At 60.0% G+C, this 19922-nt stretch overlaps 2 protein-coding genes across 2 annotated transcripts in view; both read right to left on the bottom strand.

Moving 5' to 3' along the window:
- Positions 1-6327: 6327 nt before the first annotated feature.
- HSPB1 (heat shock protein family B (small) member 1) lies at positions 6328-7828 on the bottom strand. Its single transcript, XM_008698628.2, has 3 exons — positions 7340-7828; positions 6752-6815; positions 6328-6647 (listed from the first exon to the last, which is right to left on the bottom strand). The coding sequence occupies exons 1-3, from the start codon at positions 7707-7709 to the stop codon at positions 6458-6460; spliced, it is 624 nt and encodes a 207-aa protein (XP_008696850.2). The 5' UTR covers positions 7710-7828; the 3' UTR covers positions 6328-6457.
- A 6552-nt stretch (positions 7829-14380) lies between these two features.
- Positions 14381-19922, bottom strand: part of SRRM3 (serine/arginine repetitive matrix 3) — a 36727-nt gene continuing 31185 nt past the window's right edge. The window contains exons 11-14 of the mRNA XM_040634907.1: positions 17835-18202; positions 16749-16973; positions 16510-16647; positions 14381-14694 (exon numbers count right to left, since the gene is read on the bottom strand). Coding sequence (XP_040490841.1) covers positions 14466-14694; positions 16510-16647; positions 16749-16973; positions 17835-18202 — 960 coding nt within the window. The 3' untranslated portion in view covers positions 14381-14465. The remainder of the gene's footprint in view (positions 14695-16509; positions 16648-16748; positions 16974-17834; positions 18203-19922) is intronic.

The raw sequence follows: 19922 nt of genomic DNA on the forward strand, positions 1-19922 counted from the left end.
CCACGAGCCTCTGCTGCCCCTCAGCGGCCGAGGGTTGCTGTGAAGATTGCATAAGCTAAGGAGTGATTGGCAGTAGCAGGTGCCCAGTACATGCCAGTTGTGATAAGTAACAGGAACAGTGGGGAACACCTATGCAGCAGGGCAGAGCAGGGGCCCTGGCTCCAGGCCTTGGCTGCCACACCCTGCAAGGGCAGAGGCAGGGGTGGCAGCGGTGGCAGCGGAGGGAGTGAGCTGGGTCCTCCAGATGGGATCTTTTGGTAGGCTTGAGGGTTCTCAAGAGAGTGAACCCCGGAGCAGAGAACAGGGCCAGAGGTATGGAAGGTGCGGGGCTGGGGGTGTCAGTGTTTTCCAAGACTGGGTTTCCTGCCCCATTTCTGCTCTGGGCCTGGCAGGACCTAGAACCTGGGCAGAGATTCCTGAAGGTTGTGGGGTAGGCAGTGTTAGGTATCTGAGTGTCTCTGAGAGAGCACCAGGGGGCAGTCATTTACTGTCCTATCTGGGCCTGGGTGGGGAGGGGAGGGGAAGATGGGGGACACCCAGCCCCAGGGGGTCCTGCAGGGAGCAGTCAGGCATGCCTTGGCATCGCTCCATCCCCCTTGCAGGTGGGGCCTAGGGTCGGCTTCCTTTCTCAATTTGACCAGCACTGCCCGAGGCCTGAGCTGGAAGGGCCTGCAGCCTGCTTGGTGGGGACTGGTTTCTCCTCCTCCAGAAGCTCTCTGAAGGAGGGCCTTGGAGTGCCAGGACCCCTGCTGAAGGATTGGCCTGTGGGGACACTCCCAAGGTTCAAGGCTTTCAGGCTGGTCAGACCTAGAGAAGGGGGTCTTCAGGATCTGTAGCAGGCCCACTGAGGGGATTATAAAAGGATAGCTCACTCACCAACCAGGGCTCAGAGAGAGGTGGGGATGGATTCCAGAGGGGGAGGGCGGGCTTGATGAAGTGAGAACGTACAGTGATGGGGCGTGGGGGTTCAGTGAAAATGGGAGAACTCTGGGGTGCCTGGGTGGCTCAGTCGGTTGAGTGTCCGACTCTTGGTTTTGGCTTAGGTCATGATCTCGTGGGTGGTGAGATTGAGCCCTGTGTTGGGCTCTGCACTAAGCACAGAGTCTGCTTGGGTTTCTCTCCCTTTGCCCCACCCTCCAGTCTCTCAAATAAATAAAATCTTAAAAAAAAAAAAATAATAAAAGAGAGAGAGAGAACTCTGAGAAAGGGGAGGGGTTCATTAAAGAGGCTTGGGGTTGGGGAGGGATGCAGTGAGGGGTGGGTCTGAGTAAGGGGGTGCAATCAGAGAGGAACAAGGAAGACCAACCAGGGTGGTGGGAGATCAGAAGGGTGTTGGAGAGGGCTGAGAGAGGGTGGGAGAACTCAGAGAGGGAGGGGGCTTAGGGATGAAGACTCAGTGACCTCTCTGGGCATTCATTCACCTAAATAAGCCTCAATTACCATGTCCCATTGTCCCCCAAGCCTGAGCCCACAGACTAAGCAGCCACCCCGGAGGGACTTTCAGAGAAACTACAATCCATCTTGGGGCAGGGGCACTGGGGAAAATGATGTGAGAAGGAAAGGGTTACCCAGACCTGCCCTGGGGTCAGGGCCAAGACTGAAGGCCTTCCCCATTCCAGGCCCTTGTTGGCCCTGCAGAGAGCTGTCCTTATATCCTTGGACACCCTTGGGACTTTGGCTTTCCTACCATTGTTAGGAGACCCTGGGTAGCTGCCAGTCTTCATGATTCTCCCTTGATTCCCATCCTGCAGAGGGCTGACAACATGAACTGCCAAGGTAGGACAGGGGCCTCAGAGGTCATCAAGACCCCAAAATGGAAACTGAACTCAGAGCAGGGTGGACCCCAGGCCATACCTCCAACAGGGATGGAGCTGGCCTCAGCCCAGTGCCTTTTCCTGAACACAGGGCTGCTTCTGCCACCTCAGTCCTTTCTTTAATCCAAGTATTTCTGGAAGGTTCTGCCGTGTTCAGCCCAGGGGAGGGAGTAGGGGTAGACTTTCTTCCTCTGAGGCAGCCCCTGGATCACTGGTGCCACATTTTGATCCAACCACTGCCCCCATAGTCTGGACAGGGTGGTGTACCAGACTGGTACATGTGCAAGGCTGAAACGAAGGGTGGAGGGAGCTGGTGGCTTTTCCCCAGGGTCCCCAGACATGACCTTTTCTCTCTGGATATGGGGAGCCCTGGCTGGGCACTTGACTTCCCCTTGCCCTCAGTCTGCCCCTATGGCTCATCCTTGGGATACAGAGCGAGGTGCACAACAGTGAGATCCAAAGTCACCTGGCCAGGTGGAAGAGGTGGGTAGGACCCAGAGCCCTTAGCTAAGAGGATTGTGGCGGGGATGGAGATATTTTCCACTGGTGTGTGAGTCTTCCCCCATGGAACCCTTTGCACCTCAGGGCTGGCACACATGGGTGTTGTTTGGTGGACAGACAGTACATATTTTGGGGTGGGGGGCACACGCTTGGCTTCTTCCATATTTCCTGGGGCCACTTTCCTGTTCCTGGGAGGGCAGCATGAGGGTGGGGCTTAGCCCCCAATTTCACTGGGTCTGAGCTGCCAGGACCAGTGCCAGATCCTGGCTAAGACCAGCTTAGGCTTGCCCTCACCTGTGCAGCTTCCTCCCTACTTTGGTCCTGAGCTGGCAGCTCATTGCTGCTGTGTAAGTCTGGGCCAGAGGCCAAGCCCTGAGCTCAAGGGCTGTCCCAAATTCTCACGTCCCACTGTGTGCATTGCGGGGGGGGGGGGGGGGGGGGTTTGGTGGAGAGAGAGGTGTAGGGGAATCCGGGGTAAAAGGAGCAGATAGGACCCTCACCAGCCTGATTCCTGCCCAGTCTTAGGCTCTGACGGGGTTGAATAGTGCTTGGGTAGCTGCCAACAGACCAGAGGGTCTGGGGTGTCTGTTGACCCCATGGCCAGTCTCTGAGCAGGGCTCCAGTCCTGCCTGACCCTCCTCTCCTTTCTTCGCTTGGTTGCCCCTGCCTCCATCACAAAGGTTCTCCGACCATGCCCTTTGGACCCAGCACTAGGGTCCTCTGCAGCCACTGGCCAGGCAGCTTTTGCTTCCCACCCCACCCTCTCCAAGGAGCAGTCTGTGCCTGGCAAACCCTGGGCCAATTCTGTAGCAGGGAAGATGATGCTACAGGAAACAGTTCACTCCCCCAGCAGCAGAGGCCTGGGGTCTGCCCCACTTGCAGAGACTGAGGTCAGCAAGCCCTGGGCAGGGAGCCATGAGAGTCCAGGGCTCAGGGCCTCAGGAGATCCCTTGCTTCCCCTGCACCCCCACATCCCAGTCTGTCACCCCACACCACAGAGCCTGCTGCTGCTACATCCTGGCACCTGGCCCCCTTTCCCCCTCCCCCTGGCAGCACACTGTCCTCTGTTTCTTGACTGGTTCCTTCTAACCACTCTCCTCTAAGATCTGGATCCTTGTTTCTAAAGCAGGGATGCTTAAACCTCTCCAGTAGCCTGCACTTAGTGTGGCATTCAGTGCCCTCCCCCCACGGGTCCCACCCACCTCCCTCACTGGTCCTCTTGCTTTCCTTCCTCCAGCCTGATGGTGCCAGCCTGCCAGCCCTGGCCCATATGACTGCCACTTGCCTATCCAAGAGTGGCTTCTGGAAATCCCTTTTTCCTACTCCACTAAGACCCCACAGGATGTCCCGCCCCTTTGCTAATGGCATAAGCTGCTTGTCATTGAGCTATTTCCTCCATTTGGCCCTTGAGCAGGGACTTGGACTGACTGGCTGGGTGCTGGGCCCAGAGGAAGTGCCAACAGGGAGGGCAGATTTCACAACTAGGAGGGAGAGAAAAAAGGAGAGACCCAGGGATGGGCCTGGAACTGAAAATGGCTTGTGCACTCCACAGATCCTTAGGGAAGCAGCAGCTGGTAAGGGGTGACAGGCAGCCACAGGGACTTGAGGTCCTCGAAGGAGCCTTAGACATCACCCTGGAGCACAGAGCATTGCCCCTCAGACACCCTGCAGCTGAGCAGAGGGACCCAGATGCTAGCATTCACTGAATCAAGGCCAATGTCTTGAGTCTGTAGACTTGAAGGACATCAGAGGCCTTTAGACAGGGACCCACTGAAAATCGGGGAAAGGCCTGGAGAAGCTTGGAACTGTTCCTGCCCCACAGCAGTAGTGCAGGGACTCACCAGGTGTCCCGTGCCCAGTGCCAGCCTGTCCCAGGGGATACCCACAGACCTGAGCCAGCCAGCCCTGTTCACCCTGCCCAGAGGCGCTGCCCCGGATCCCACATCTGAGTGGAGCTCTGGGCATAGGGCCAGCCCGGCCTCGGGCTCCTCTCCTGTCTCTGCCCCCACGGTGGCCCAGGCAGGCTACAGTTCCTTGTCTCCTACTTTAGTTTCCCGTGGAAACTGGGGTCTGTTTCCTTTGCAGGGATGGAATTTGTCCCCTCCCACCTACCCTGTGCCCAGCTGTGTCCCAAATAATGGCCGGAGGCCCCAAGACCTCAAAGCTGTTGTCCTTGGACTCACTCCTGTGACAGTCACCCCCTGAGCCTGACTCCTACCTGCCCCAGGCCGTGGCCCTGGACTCTGGGTCTGAGACCCCTGGCAGCTCCCTCCAGCTCTTTTGCAGCCTGGCCCCCTTGAGCGGCCCTGGACCCCAGACTCAGCTGCATCCCTGTCCTCCTCCTGTGGCCCCTCCAAGCCTCTTTCAGGAGCACTTCAGGCTTGCCTTGTGGAACACTTCAGCACCCCTTCCTCCTCTCCAGCCTTCCTATGTGAGCTAACCCGCCCTCCCCTGCCTGGGGCCACACTGATGTCCCTCCACCCCTCCAGAACTAGCTGTATGGACCTGGGCAAGTCTGTTCGCCTCTTTGCAGCTCTATGTACCCAGGGGTTCGGCAGAACTAACCCCACCTCTTCGCAGAGTCGATGTGAGGATTACCTTGTCAAAGGCTTGGCACCAGCTTTCCCACCCTTCCAGGGTGCTGGCAGAGTGGCTGGCAGCCTTGCTCTTGCTCTGTCAAGACTGACAAGACGGGAGGAGGCAGTCACACCCCTGCAGGCCGGGGCCATCCTGTTGCCAGCCAGAAGGGAGCTGGCGCGCAGAGCAAGGGTGAGCCCTGGACAGGCTGATTCAGTTGTGACCACAGGAATGTGGACGTGTCCAGGAGACACCTGAGATGTGGCATGTCTGTTGTCAGGGAGGAGGATGGCAGATTTAAGAGATTGGAGCTCAGGCAATGAATGGTGGTAGGGGCGGCGTAGACAGGGCAGTGCCCTGGCCAACAGGCCCAGACCCGTGCTGCCAGCTGTTCATGTGTTTATTTCCCTGGCTGGCCTCCCTCCGGGCCCAGCGAGGTCTCTGAGGCCTGGGACCTGCTTTGGCTTCGTGCCTGCTCCAGATTGTGGTATCCCAAAAGAGAGCCTGCACCAGGGAGTGGAAATTAAGAAGCCGGGCAGTGGCGAGGGTAGTGTGTGTGTGTGTGCGTGTGCGTGCTCCTGGCCCTTCCCTGCAGGGTGCTGCTCCTCTCAAAGACCCTGGAAAGTAGGGCTGTGGGTTTAGAAAAGAATGTCACAGTGTCTTGCCACAGCTTCAGGCTTTGTGACCTTTGTAGGTGGAGATGGCGTGGGATCTTTCAAGTTCCTGGGGACCTGAGACTGGGCTCCAAAACGCCAACTTCTCTGTCCCTCCCCCAGGTCCCTCCAAACCCTTCTTGGGCCAGGTGAGAGGGTGGTGGGTAGGATGAAGGCTAAGGAGAGGACCAGGTAGGTGTGACTCTTCCTACCCGGGCTACTCTTCCCTGTCAGGGTCTTTGCTTCTCTTCCACCAAAACCTTTGCTTCTCTTCCACCAAGGGCCGCACGAGTGCCCTTGACCTGACTGCCCAGGCCTCACCCCGCATGCATGGGCATCAGGGGATGGAACCCTTGACAAGGCCAAACTCCCCTCAGAAAATCACCTGGAGTGCCACACCTCCCATGCCTTCTCCTGGTCCTGCCCCTCTCTGGGATTAGTGAAGTCTCAAGGAAGTGAGCAAGGAACTCTGAGCTCCTAAGAAGCTCCCCTCCCTGGGCCCTGCTCTGTCCCCTTGCACTCCCCCTGCACACCTGACTCCAGCGTAGGTGTCCGAGTGGCCAAGCCTGGACCAGTTGCCTCTCCTGGTTTCCCCCATCACTGCTGGTTCCAATCATTACTTCTGTCTTACTGGACTCAGGACTGGAGGACTGGGGTATGCCCCTGCTGTACCCCACAGTACCCACAGCGCCTAGCATGGGGCTTGGCACACAGCAGGCCCTCAGCAAATGTGATCATGTGAGCACCCCTAGGCCTCCACAAACACCAGTGTGAGGCAGTGGTGGGCAGTTGCTTCGAACTTTATTTGAGAAAAACAGAAGGTAAACGTATCAAAAAAGCATACAGAATGGCGGGTGGGGATGGTCAGTGATGGCTACTTAGGTGGGGGTGTGGACAGCAGGGCTAAGGCCGTTACTTGGCTCCAGGCTGCTCCGACTTTCCAGCTTCTGGGCCCCCAATCTGGGCACGTGCCTCGAAGGTGACAGGGATAGTGATTTCTGCCGACTGGGTGGCTGGCTTGGGCATCGGGGCCTCCACGGTCAGCGTGCCCTCAGGGGACAGGGAGGAGGAGACCAGGGTGGGGTCCACACCAGGGGGCAGCCTAGACAGAGAGGGAGGACAAGAGTTACACACCTGTGCCTCACTGCCCCCCCCACTCCCTTCACCCCCCTCCCAGGTCCCCCTGGATCTGGGGCCAAGACTCACGTGTATTTTCGAGTGAAGCATCGGGAGATGTAGCCATGCTCGTCCTGCCTCTCTTCGTGCTTGCCTGGGGAGAGAAGGAAGTCAGAAGCTGCGGGGAGGGGAGGGTCCCACCCAGAAGCTGCGGGGAGGGGAGGGTCCCACCCAGGGTCCCACCCAAGTCCACACACGACCCCCATGGGTGGTCGCACTGTCTCAGGGCCCCTCAGAAACTTCTGGAAAGTTGGGTTCCTGCTTTGGAGGGTGGGGTGGGGCTGGGCGCGGCGCCAAAGATGCGCACACGCCCCCTCCGCGGACCCGGGCATAAGGGCGTGTGCGCCAGGGGACAATGGCCTCTGTGGGTGACCCCAGGGAGACCTAGTCATTTGGGGGCGGGGCTGGGGGCGTCTCCGCTGGAAGGCGGCATTTCTTCTCTCAATAGAGCGTTTTTCGGGCCCAAACGGGCCCAGAGGAGCTACCCGCAGTCCTCGTTCCCCAGTCGGGGCCACAGCCCGGGGGCAGGGTGAGTCCCAAATCTTCCGGGTCCCTGGTGGAGCTTCCCTGCCCAGTTCCCGCCCTGCCAACTGGGTCCCCGCAGGGCCGGGGGCTCACCGGTGATCTCCACCACGCCATCCTTCGTCTTGACCGTCAGCTCCTCGGGGGCGAAGTGGTTGACGTCCAGGGACACGCGCCAGCGGTCGGCCGTCTGCCGGATCTCCGAGACGCCGCTGCTGAGCTGCCGGCTGAGCGCGCGGCTGTAGGCGGGCGCGGCGACCGCGGCGGGGCCCTCGACCGCGGCCGGGGGCAGCGGGCGCACGTAGCCCGGCCAGCCGCTGTGGCCGAACCACTGCGCCCACTCCTCGGGCAGCCGGGGCAGCCCGAAGGCCTGGTCGAAGAGGCGGCTGTGGGCCGGGTACCAGTCGCGGAAAGGGTCCCAGCTGGGGCTCCGCAGGAGCGAGAAAGGCACTCGGCGCTCGGTCATGCTGGCTTCGCTCGGCGCGTCTGGCTGAGGCTTGGAGAAGTGTGGGGCGTCGGACACGCAGCGCTTTTATGCGGCTCCAGCCGGGTATTTTTAGCAGGCGGTGTTTCAGGTCTCTATTAAAGGCAATGACAGGCTGGGGGCAGCCCCTCCCCCTGCATTCCTCCCCCTGCACAAGGGGCGGGGGCGGGCCGAGGAAGGCCCTGCCCACATCTGGAACCTTCTCTTGTTCAAAAAAACAAATGGCTGGAGCACCGGTCCTGGTGCAGTGCCCACTGCCGGACACTGGCAGGCCTGGCCGCTAAAGCTCTGGGCCGCGGCTGGTGGACAGTCCCATCTTTTTGTCCGGGAGGACAAAGCCCAGAGAGGCTGGGCTACTTGTCCCAGATCACATGCCTCTAGAAGTGGCAGAGCCGGGGTTTGAACCACAAGGCGTCCATGAAATGTCTTAAAAATCAGCCTGGCGTCGCAGATAAGAGTGTGGGCTCTGGAGCCAGACTGTCTGACTTCATATCCTGTTCTGCCACTAATGGGATGAACTTGTGCAAGTTAGACTCTGGGCCTCGGTTTCCCCATCTGGAAAATGGAGATGATGATGATGATGATGATAGTAATAAAAATGCTTACATCATTGGGCTGATGTGAGGATTCAGCAATTTAATGCAAGTAACAACTTTAGTCCAGGGCCTGGAACCTGATAATTGTTCACTATTGTTACGTTATCTATCTGCAATTAAAAGGGGTGGGGGAGGAGGAAGGAGAGTGTGTAAGTATCCCTGTTGCAGAAGCAGTGACCCAGGTCAGAAACCCAGTGCTGAGAGGGGGTCAGAAGGAAGGTTGTTGTCAAATCCCCCCATGTATCTGTTTTTCCTTGAGGAGCCCTGGACAGGGAACTTGAAAGGCAGTACCCTTGAATCTAGGCTGGGCTTTGCTGTTGACTTACTGTGATTTGGGGCAAGTCCTCTCCTTTCTCTAGACCTCAGTTTCCCTTTTTGCAGATTATGATCTCAAAGACCCTTTTGTTATGATTTGCACGGGACCAAGGCGGGAGAGCTCCATGCAGCACAGTTCACTCACACATGCTTGGAGCCTGAGGCCTGCCCCTTGACCCCCACCTCCTGTATGACCACCTATGGGACCCCATCTCCCACCTCTGAGAGAGAGTGCTGCCAGAATCCTGACATTCCCTCCCTCCTGCCTTCACAGCCCCTTCCTGTCTTCCTTCTCCTGATTTACACCCTGTTATCCCTCCTTTTTAGACGAGTTCAAAGAAATACAGTGATTGGTGTCCTGGCCCCGAGAAGACACTAGCAGTGTAAGCCTCTTTGGAGTCCTCTACTTCCTCTCTTTCCGAGGCCCACTCTGCTTGCTGCTCCTTTCCCAGGGCTGGGCTGAGGCTGAACCCCCACCAGTTTTACAGGGGGCCTTGCCCTGCCCAGGACACCTAAGAAACCAGAAGCCAGACTCCAGCCACTTGCTTCGATGAGCTGGGCATAGCAACAAATCTCATGCCTTCTCTGTGTCCGCTTCCTCTTCAAAAAGGAGCTCCTGGATGCCTTTCTCTCTTTCTTATCCACCTGCACCCCATCGGAGAAGAGCCGGGGCTGGGTCATGCGTCTGAGGTTCTGGTTTCCTCTGAGTTCCTGGGGCTTTCATGGGCCAAGGGTGCGACGCAGACAGGACCCCATCTCTGCTCCACCTTCCTTGATGGATCAGGTCATGGGCCCAGTAGGTCTCCTTTGGGAGCTACCGGCTCCCCCCCCCCCCCCAGCAGCGGCAAGAGTCTCAGCTTCAGCAAGACCCAGGTCTTGGCTCCCTGGCACTTCCAGCCCCACCTATTCCCAGCTCTATAAAGTCGAGGTGAGGTCAGGAGGCAGGGAGGGCCCTCATCCGCCTCTGCTTGCCCACCTTGGCCCAGACTGGAGCCCAGGAGCCCCACCCTGCAGGAGCTGTCAGGTGTGGTCATGGATGCTTTCAAGTGTGGTCCTGCCAGGCCCAGCCACACTTTGGGTGGGGGCTGCCGGGCTGCCTTGCCTGCCAACTCTTTGTAGACAGAGGCTCCTTCAGTAGCTCCCTGCATCTTGCCTGAAGCCAGGGCAGGGAGGGTCCATCCTGCTGCCCCAGCCAGGAAGTTGTGTGAACCAGGGCACGACAGCTCCCAGCACTCTGCCCATGGGTGGGTGGGGGAGCCAGGACTGAGACATCATATCCATCTACAGTGGGTCGGTTCTCAAGGGACCCTGCCAATCACAAGGGAGGGGACATGGGTGGCTCTGGATGGTGGCAAGAGGGGGTGGGGTGGCAGGAAAAACTGGGTTTTGGGGTCAGTCAGGCTGGGCTTGAACTTGGGTGCTGCTGTTCACCAGCCTGGTGACCTCCTTGAACCCACTGTTCCCATCTGCAAAGTGTGGGTAGTAATAACGCACCCATTTTGGAGGGTTGTGGTGAATCTCGAATGCAATAATGTGTGGGAAGTGCCTGGTGCTCGGTAAGTGTTTATCTTTATTAAGGAAAGAGGGCCTTTAATTTTGGATACTGAGACTTAGGCTAATAAGAATTACGAAGTTGTATGCACTTATGGCAGGTCCGAGTGTCTTATCAGAGTCCCATTTCTGAGATGAGACAACTGAGCTGGAACTGCCCCAAGGTCACAAAGTTAGTAAGGGGGTAGAGGGATCGGGACTCCAACGTCCTGACTCTGTGAGCAGGGGAGAGACTTCCTAAGCAGTCCAGGGAGGGCTGTGGGCTCTGGGCTGGTGGGCGCAGAGGGAGGTGTGCAGCCAAGGGGCAGGGAAGGTTGGGCCAGCCTCTCTGGAGTCCCTTCCAGCCCTGACCAGGCACCCTTCTGGAGATTGCACCCCAGTTCCCCGGGCACAGGGCAAGAGGAGCAAGGGCTGGATGTCAGCTCCCACTTGCCCACCTGCCGAAGTGTTCTTTGATAATCTTCCACTCTATCACTCTGGGCACTGAGCTGCCAGGGCTAGTTTTTCCGGGATTAAGAGGACAACTCCACCGCCAGGCATTTCCCAGTAGCCACAGGGGCAGTAGGGGGGAGGCAGGCTTGGGTCTGGGATTCCTTAATCTGAGGGGCGCCTCCCCTCTTCCCTAGCTACAAAGTCTGCGGCACTCTGCAGCAGCCCAAGACCAGCCTTCCAGCCTCCTTGCCCGGCAGTGAGCCCAAGGCCTTGGCCACACTAGCCACACCTTTGACAGGCCTTTGCCAACTGTGGCTGAGCCAGCCCCTCCCTCCCTGGCTCAGCCTCAGAGAAAGCTCGAGAGTCTTCAGGCAGCTGCCCGAGCTCCCTGGAGAGACCTGACAGCTGATGGATTGCGCCAGTCACTGGGCTTACTGGGAATTAAAAATGTGGACAGCAGTAATTAGAGCACATGGGGGTGGGGGGCACCAGGTCTTTCTGGAAGCATCTAGACACTGCCTCTATGGGAGTCCCTCTCCAGCCTGCCGGTCCCCCAGGCTTCTGGCTAGCCTTGGGTGTCACCTCACCCCCTCACCACAGAAGGGGGGCCAAGGAGGGCCGTGTGGGGAGGGCTGGGGATCCATCGTCTGGCCCCTCCCGCCCTGCTGTCTAGCAGAAATAATCTGTCTAGCTTGGGAGTCTGGGGACCTGCATGTCTCTGGCTCTGTGACCTTGGCCAGCAGCCGGCTCCCGTGACTCATTTTCTTCATCTGTACAATGAGACCATTGGACTGGATGTTCTCGAAGGCTCCTTCCAGCATAGTGAATCAACAGTTTCTCCTCCACTCGCCCTCACTCCCCACCCCCAGCCTCCGCACTGCCCGTTCTGCCATCTAACACTGCTGGAGGGGTGTGTGTATGGTGAGTGGAGTAAGGGGGTGAGGGAGGACCTGGCCTCCCCTGTGGTGGCTGTGGAGGTGGGAGGCCCTATGGCTGGAGCACTCTCATGTCTTGGGTGTCCTTGAGCAGATAGGGGCCTGGAGAAGGAAGGGCAGGTGCCTGGTGGTAGGGCTGGTTTGCTGAATATGCCCTGGGCATATTCAGTCACGGGCCGGTGGGAGGTCAGGGGGCTTCCAAGAGCATCTCAGAGAGGCAGGGAATGGAGATGCTCGCTGGGACACCCAAACTGGGCGTGTGCCCTGACTTGCTACCCTGGGTCGGGGCTGCAGGAAACCAAATAAGGAGAAGAGAAAGTATCTAACAGGACACAGGAAGCCCTGCCCAGCCTCACTCCTGGCTGCTGTGTGTATTGGGAGGGGAAGGACAGAGGGGTTCCTGAGGCCCCCACCTGCAGAGACACCAGGAGAGGACCTATGTACGACACCCCAAAGGCCCACATCCTGGGAAGTTTCCCCCATGCACATGCCCCATCCCCCCACCCCTGGCTACCAGATACAGAATTGGAGTTTCCTGTTTTCCTGCTTGCCTTCCTGGAGGTATTTTTCCCTTTACCCAAGGTATAGAGTAGAGTTCAGGCTGAACCCTCAGTCTGTGGGAGGGCAGGGGCTTGGTACTCTCCCCATCCTACCCTGGGGATTGGACTCCGCTTCCCCAAGTAGCCAGGATGGGCGCTGAGGACAGGAGCTTTGGGTTTCCGGGCTGACACAGACCCTCCGCCAGGGCTCTCTCCTCTCCATTCCAGCCTGTTCTGTGCCAATCCTGGCCAGCCACCGGAAGGCAATTTTCACCCTCTCTGTCGCCCTCTAGTGTCTATCTGCCACCACCACACCTTGCCTTTGGTCCCTCCCCTCCCTCAAGGTTTCTGGACCCCCTCACTCCCTGGCTCCTGGGTTCACTTGTTTACTCATTCGACAAACATCTCAAGGGTGCCTATTTGGGGGATGCAGAGGCCAAGAAGGCATGGCCTGGGCTTGAGAAACTCACAGATTTAGGGAGAGATGGACATGCCCACAAATAAGCCGAACAAGAGCTTGGGGCCCTAAAGGCAGGTATGGACCCGAAAGATCTGTAGGGACCCAGAGGTGAGAGTGGCCACTGCAGCTGGGGACCAGGAAGGCTCCTTGGAGTAGGAGGCAGCTGAGCTAGGTCTTGAACCATGAGCTCACCGGAACCTTTAGAGGTGGAGAAGTCATGCATGGAGGGCCCAAGGAGGTGGGTCAGCTGGACTGGGGTGTACTGGAGTCAAGGACAATGATGGGAGAGGAAGTTAGGTGGGGCATGGGGGTTAAAGGAAGTGGGGGCATTCAAAGCCCCCAGAGTCTCCAGGCTGAAAGGAAAGTCTTCCTGGGTCCCTGTGTTCCTCCCCACTGAGCTGCATGCTCTGCTCCTGGACTGAGGCAGGGGGCTGGACACACTGGGCTCTGGCTCCTTGTGCCAGATCTTCTCTCTGGGGTGGAGTCTGAGCCCCTCTCAGTTCTTGGAGGGAAGGACCCCAGGACCCTATGCCCTCCCCTCACTCCCCAGGTGCCCAAATTCACAGAGGCCTGGTCTCACCACCTGCCATCCGGGCACCAAGTGTTTTATTAGAGTCCAATTTTAATCCGCACCGCGGAGAAAGAGGGAGGGGGAAATAGAGAGAGGGGGAACCCGGACCAGACCCCAGACCCCTCCCCCCATGGGAGCCCAGGGTAGATGCCCTGTTGGGCCAAGGAAGACTTTGTGAGATCCCTGAGGGCCCCAGGAGGAGTGGGCTGGGAGCAGCAGAAGAGGGCTGGGGGGGGGGGGGGGGGCGGTCACTGCTTTCCCACGAATGCCCCAGGCCAAGGCCCTCAGTCTAGATCTTACCCTTTCTTCAAAGGGCTGTAGCACCCTTCTCTGGGTAGCCACCACTGACCACCTCCCCACCAAATCCCGAGAAGGAAGTGCTCCTTTGGGCAGGCCCCGAAGTGCATGTTATCCTATGCCTGTGACCCTGTGCTGCCATCTGGCCCATGTCCCAGACACAGGGCACACTGGGACAACAGGGCTTGCTCAGTCATCAGACTGCATTGCTCTCCTCTGCTCCTCACAGGCTCTTCTTCCATCTACCCCTTCTCTCTCCCTCATCCTGACCTGAAGCCCTTTTGACCTCAGGGTCAGATGCAGTGTGGTCTGAATGTCCCACCTCTTGTCATGCAGAAGGCCTGGCTGCTGTGGCCTTGGCCCAGGGCATGGAGTGAGGGCTGGAGGGGACAGCCTGGCCTGGAGAGGAGAGGTGGGACCAGGAGTAAGCTCCCCTTCTCCGGGCTGGGGCTTAGGGGCCCACCTAGTCTGTGTGGGTACTCCTGGGCCAGGGGAGGGGCTGGGGGAGGCTGTGGGCTGGCCTCCAGCCCTCAGCCAGGATCCTGCAGCCAGTTCAGAAGGAAGCAGCTCCCCAGCCTGGATGGTGCTGCACCAAGGGTTAGGCCATTCTTCCTTCTGTCTAACTTAGATCCTGCTCGCCTTCCCACCTCCTTGTCTGCCCATTGATAGAGAGGAGCCGAGGGCCCTGTGGAGAGGGTGGGGGAGGCTCCCAGGTCTGGCACCTTCCAAGGTGTCCCTGGGTCCACAGAGCTGTCCCCAGCCTGGTGAGCTGGCATCAAGCAGGAAGGGGGACAGGGTGATCCCTGTGTTCGCAACGGCTCTTTGTTCCCTGGACGTGGTGGGCAGGCAGGAGGTGGAGGTAGGGACCCTCTAGAAGCAGCAGAACCCAGCTTCTCCTCGTCTGCAGGACACCCACCCTCAAGGTCTTCCCTGGCCCGGGGACCTCTTTGTAGCAGTGGGGTGCAGGCCCCCTCACAGGTCCTGGGTCCTGACCCCTCGCCTTTCCCTATTCCAGGGGGCACCAAGCTGGGTTTGTCTGGGCTCAGAAGCCCCCACTCTCTGAGCTGCTCCGGCTGTGGTAGCTGGGACTGGGGGTCCGGGAGGGGCTGCGCGTGCGGCTGCGGGTCCCGCGGCTGCGGCTGCTGTAGCTTCCGTGGCTGTGGCCTGGGCTGGGGCTGCGGCTGGGGCTCCGGCTTGAGTACTCGCTGCTCAGGCAGCTGGAGGAGGACGAGGGGCTGGGCCGGTAGTAGGGGATAGGACGCTTTCGGGCGCTGCCGGGAGGGAAAAGCTGATTACAGGCCATTCAGGTCCCTGAGCTCTGCCCTGAGCTCTGTCTTCGGCCCTCACTCAGGTCCCGAGCCCTTCCCCAGCAGTGGCCAGAGCTTCCCTGCCTCAGTTTCCCCTGAGCTCTGGCCTTGGAGTGCCCCCTGCCCCAAACGGGTTGGACAGTCAGTGGTCTCTTGCCAATTTCCTGTCGGTCATTTCGTTTTTCCTCACTCGTCTTCACAGAATGGGGACCAAGTCTCTGCTTGGCCCGAGAAGGTGCTCAATAAATATTTGTTGAATAAATGAAACTTTTAAATATAGACAACTCATATCAACCAAGCTAAGGAGTGGTTTCTGGGCATGGAAAGGGTTGTGGATATGGCCCAGCCCTGCTTCTCTGGTCCCCACAGAGTCGAGGGTTTCGGTTTGTTGGGTCAATTCAAGGGAACAAGGAGGAGAGCCCTGGCCGTTGCTGTGCGTGCCCATGGCCCCCGCCCAGTCCCGCTGGCCCCTTCTCACTCAGCTACCTCCCGCCGGCCCGGAGTTAGTTTGAAGCCAGGAGACTGTGACCCAGAGAAAAGAAAAGAGAGTGGTTAAGGGGGCAACAGTGCCCCATGGCGTGGGGTTAATTCTGAGGAAGAAAACAGGTGTACGTTAGTGGGAGGAGGAGGCAGCCTGGGAGAGGGGCTGAGGGGGGTGCCAGGTGGAAGGTGCAGGGCTCCAGTTGTCTAGGACCCTCGGCATATGGGTGAGGTGTGTGGCCTGTCTAGAGGGTGTCCCAAGCCCCGCCGTCTGGTCCCTGGCTCTGGGCTGAGGAGAGGAGGCGATCCCCCCCCCCCCCCCCCCCGCGATCTGCCTCACCAAGGACTTGAAAGGGCTAGTTTGAGAATCAGTCCATGTTAGAGTTGAAAAGATGCTCAGGGAAACTCTGCTAACTGCTCAGACACGAACGCCCAGATCCAGAGAGGCACACCAATCTCCCAAGGCTGCCCAGCAGGGTCTGTGGCAGAGCTGGGCTCAGAATTTTGCCTGTAGCCCTCGACCCCAAGTCAGGGGTCTAGGGCTTCAGAGTGATTTCCACAAACACAGACCATGATTGCATGGGGAGACCTGGGCCCACACCCTCCAGTCCTGGCAGAGAAGCTCTCTGATGTGGCTTCTGCCGCATCTGCCACACATTCCCCACAGCCCCATTGGACTGGGGTGGGGGGAGGGGAGAGTGGAAGGGACAGGCCCTCCCACAGCTGCCCCAGAGAGCAGGCTGCTGGTGCCCCCTCCTCCGAATTCCCCATTCCCCCGGGTGGCGGAGGTTGCTGGGAGGTGAGCAGTGAGGTTAGTGACAAAAGGAGAGGCAGACAGATGACAGCTGAACAGAGCCAGATCAGCTCACATGGGCATCTCCCCTGCGGCCTGTGGGGAGGGGGTCCGCACCGCCCCCAGGCCGGCCACAGGCCACTCGGCAGGCTGGACCTTGAGATGAAGGAGAAAAGGAGACATCATTGCCAGGAGACGGATGTGGGGAGGACCGAGAGAGGGAGGGGCTCCAGGAGGGATGGCTGGAATCTTCCGGAGCTGAACTCCATGCCTGCTGCTGCCCACTCAGACCCAAGTACACAGCCCCCGCCCCTCCGCGGGCCTGCAGACCCCTGCCTCTGAGTCCCACCCTCCCCGGCACCTCCAGTTCTAGCCTCTCTCCTCCTCCAGAGGCCTCTAGCCCTCACCAGGCCCTCTTTCTGGCCCTGAACCCCACCTCCCCTCCCTGCATCAGGTTCAATGCGTCCCGCAGGAGGTCCCTGCGGCCCGGCGGGGCCCCTCAGTACCTGGTGATGCGCCGCGGCTCCATGAAGCTGGGCGAGTCCCGGCGCCGCTTGCGGATGGGCGAGTAGCTGCGGGAGCGGCGCCGGGCGCGGGCGGCCTCGGCCTCGGCGTGCCTCGCGCGGCCCTCGCCGTCCTTGTCCCTGCGGGCCCGGCCGAGGTGAGCGACGCGACCCGGCCGGCCCGCCCGGGCCCGGCCTCGCCGCCACCCCTGCGCCCGGCGGGGCCCCGGGCCCGCACTTACCGGCCCAGGGTTTTCTTGGGCGACGGCGAGCGGCTGGGGCTGCGGGTCCTCTTCTCCGCGGAGCGCGAGCGGGACTTGGAGGGCGAGCGGCTGGAGCTCCACGAGCGCGGGTGGGGGCCTGGGCTGCGCGACGAGCTCTTCCCCTCCGGGCCGCCGTGCCTGCCGTGCGCACCCGGGGACGGGGAGGTGCTGGCGGGCCGGGCGCGCGGGGGCCGCTCCTTGGTCCTGGAGGAGGGGCACGGCGACAGGGACTCAGCTACGGAGACAGTGGACTGGGCGGGGGGTGGGGTTGCAGAGTGGGGTTAAGGGGGTGCTGGTGACAGGGAGCGGGCTCAGCTAGGGACAAAGAGGGCTCAGTGGAGGGAAAGGGACTCGGCAGGGGAGGAGTTCCATGCAGAAGATGTGGATGAGGAGAAGGGTTAGTGGGGGGGAAGAAGTGGTGCGAGAGTGGGTGGAGCGGGACTAAATTCCCAGAGGAGGGAAAAGGACTAGGGGTGGGGCTGGGGTAGTGATACAAGTGTGGAAGAGAGTGTTCCGTGGCGTCGAGGGAGAGCGATCAGTGGGGGCGGGCAAGTGAGGGAGGAGAGCGCTCCCCGATGGGAGGAGAATCGTGGGTGGTGGGTGGGACTCTGTCGGGGTGAAGAGTGATCAGTGTGGGGAGAGGAGAGCTCCTTGGTGGGGAGAGCGATCAGTGAGGGGGGAACTCAGTGAGTGGGGAAGGAGAATGACCAGTGAGAGGGAGAGAGCTCACTGGGTGGGGAAGGGTGCTCCATGGTCGTGGGGGGAGGGGCAGTGATCACAGAAGGGAGAGCTTACTGAGAAGGAGGGAGAGTGGTCAGTGCGGGGAGAGCGTCAGTGGGGAGGGGGAAGCGCTCCACGGGGCTGGAGAGTGATCTTTGGGGGCAGGAAGAGTGATCAGAGGGGCCGGTGGCGGGGGCGCTGTTCTGCGGGGAGGGAGGAGGGTCAGTGCGCGGAAGGGTGTTCCATGGGATGGAGGGGGTGGGTGGGGGCAGGTGTTCCGCGGGGGCGGGGCAGGGCTCAGGGCGGAGAGGGGAGCCCCGTGCCACCCGGGGCCGGGCCGCTCACCGTTTCCCGTGCGCGCCGTGGCCTCGCTCGGAGCCGGGCTCTGGCCCGGGGCCAGGGGCGCCGCCTCCGCCGCCGCCGCCGGAGTCGCTGCTGGAGCGAGCCCTGCTGAGCGAGCGCGACGAGCCCCGGGGCGGCGCGGGCCGGGCGCGCCGGCGGCCCCTGCGGCGGGGCGCGGACGCCGAGGACCGGGAGCGCCGCCGCCGCCGCCGCCGCCGCCGCCGCCTGGCCGCCCCGCCCGCCGCGCGGCCTCCTCTGCCCTGCGACGACGGTGCTGAGCGCGGGCTCGGACTCTCCTTGCCCCGCGCGGGCGGCGTGGCTGCGCCGGCCTCCGCCTGGTCGCGGGCCCTGGGCGAGGGCGAGCTGGGCTTCTGACGGGGAGAGAGGCAGAGAGGGCACGGAGGGGGTGGAGAGGGGACGGAGGCACGGACAGAGACGGGGCGGAGGAGACGCCCGCAGAGACAGAGAAAACAGAGAGGGTGAAGAGTCCAGAGCAGAGAGAGAGAGGGAGAGGGAGAGCCGGAGGTGACAGAGCAGGGGAAGTTAGAGAAGCAGGGAGAAAAGACGGAGACGGGCAGAGAGAGGAAAAGAGGAGAGACAGACAGAGGACAGACCAAGAGAAGGAGCGAGGTCGAGGGTGAGAGAGCGGGCGGGTGGGGTGGGGGGAGAGAAGGAAAGGGGGCTTTCACCGGGCCCAGGCCGGGGGCTGCCAGTCCCGGAGCATCGCACACACGGTTCCCCGCGCCTGCCCTGCCTCTGCCTCTCCTGAGTGTCCACCTTCTGGCCTCAACAGTGCAGCTCATGCAAGGTTCTCGGCATGCAAAACACAAGAGGGACGGAGCGGTGGGGGGAGGGGGCTGAAACGGAGGGGGCTCCAGGACGGGCACGGGGGCTGGCATTGGCCCCCGATGGGACGGACGATCCCGGCAGAGAGTAGAGAGAGGGCGGGCACCGGGAGGCCGGGCCAGGGCCAGCCCCCCCAGGCCAGGCCCCCCAGAGCGTGGGGGTGGGTGAGGGGATGGAGGGGGCACACGGCACACAGATGGGGGTGGGGGCGGGGCGGGACAACTGAACTCAAAACTGAACCGAAGAAAGGGAGGAAAAACAGAAATAAAAAAAAACCAAATCCACAAATGTCATTAGATACCAAAATCAAAAACAATGTCTGAACTCCTGGGGAACTGACATTTTTTTCTGTTAACATTTTTCTTTCTTTGTTTTCCGGCCCTGCAGAGACCTGTGGAGCTGTCAGTAGCACCCGACTGTCTTTCTGTTTCTCTCTTTTCTTTTCCTTTTTTTTTTTTTAAGTTCTGATTTTTTAAGTCCCTCTTGGTTAACGTCCACTTACCAATAAAGTGGCACTTCCTCCTTTAGTAGGTAAGATGTGTAAGAGAAGGGAAAAGTGTGGTAGCGTAAGTTCATCATTAGATTCACAAAAATGCAAGAGAGATAGAGAGAGAGAGAGAAAAACGCAACCACCCCATTCTAGGCCGAGAGGAGGCCACACCGCCTCTGGAGGAAGGACTGGCAGCGCCCGGCTCCTCGGGCCTGAGCAGGCACCTCTTTGGTGACTGCTGGATAGAGATGTCAAATGGTTTTCCAAAAGTGCAGTTAGGACACAAGGGTTGGGATTCAGAAAACCAGAAAGGGAGCCTGGTACCATCAAAAGGGCCCTGGCTGGCCACCAGGGGTCTGAGAGCCTGCCACTACCTCACTGAGTGACCCTGGCTAAGTCACTTCCCCATCCTGGGCCTCAGTTTACCCATCTGCAAAATGAGAGGGTTGGGCTTTGCTTCCTGATGTCCCTTCCAGAGCAAGTATTCCAGGATTCTCTGTGTACCCCTGGCCACCCTCTCCATCCTCCTCCCTTCACAGAACTGACCCCTCCTCCTGTCCTTGGGCTTCCATCTGGTAACAGTTGATTACACTCCGGGGTTTAGAAGTCTGTCCCCCATTCCTACCCCACCCCCAATCACCAGCATAACTTGACTTTGAGCACCCCCAGGGCAGATTATTTTGTTGGATTCAGCTCTGTAATCTCGGTTTGATCACAGAACTTGGTGTCTAGGAGGGCCTCAATGCCTGTTGCTG

This window comes from Ursus maritimus, unplaced genomic scaffold, assembly GCF_017311325.1.
Source record: "Ursus maritimus isolate PB19 unplaced genomic scaffold, ASM1731132v1 scaffold_2, whole genome shotgun sequence".
Taxonomy (NCBI): Eukaryota; Metazoa; Chordata; class Mammalia; order Carnivora; family Ursidae; genus Ursus; species Ursus maritimus.

What these genes read in the sequence shown, in the direction of transcription:
- HSPB1 (XM_008698628.2), bottom strand. Translation starts at nt 7,709, where the DNA reads ATGACCGAGCGCCGAGTGCCTTTCTCGCTCCTGCGGAGCCCCAGCTGG. An exon ending in TGGCGTGGTGGAGATCACCG is followed by an intron (nt 6,816 to 7,339) that starts GTGAGCCCCCGG and finishes TTCTCTCCCCAG; the next exon opens with GCAAGCACGAAGAGAGGCAG. An exon ending in TGCTTCACTCGAAAATACAC is followed by an intron (nt 6,648 to 6,751) that starts GTGAGTCTTGGC and finishes CTCTCTGTCTAG; the next exon opens with GCTGCCCCCTGGTGTGGACC.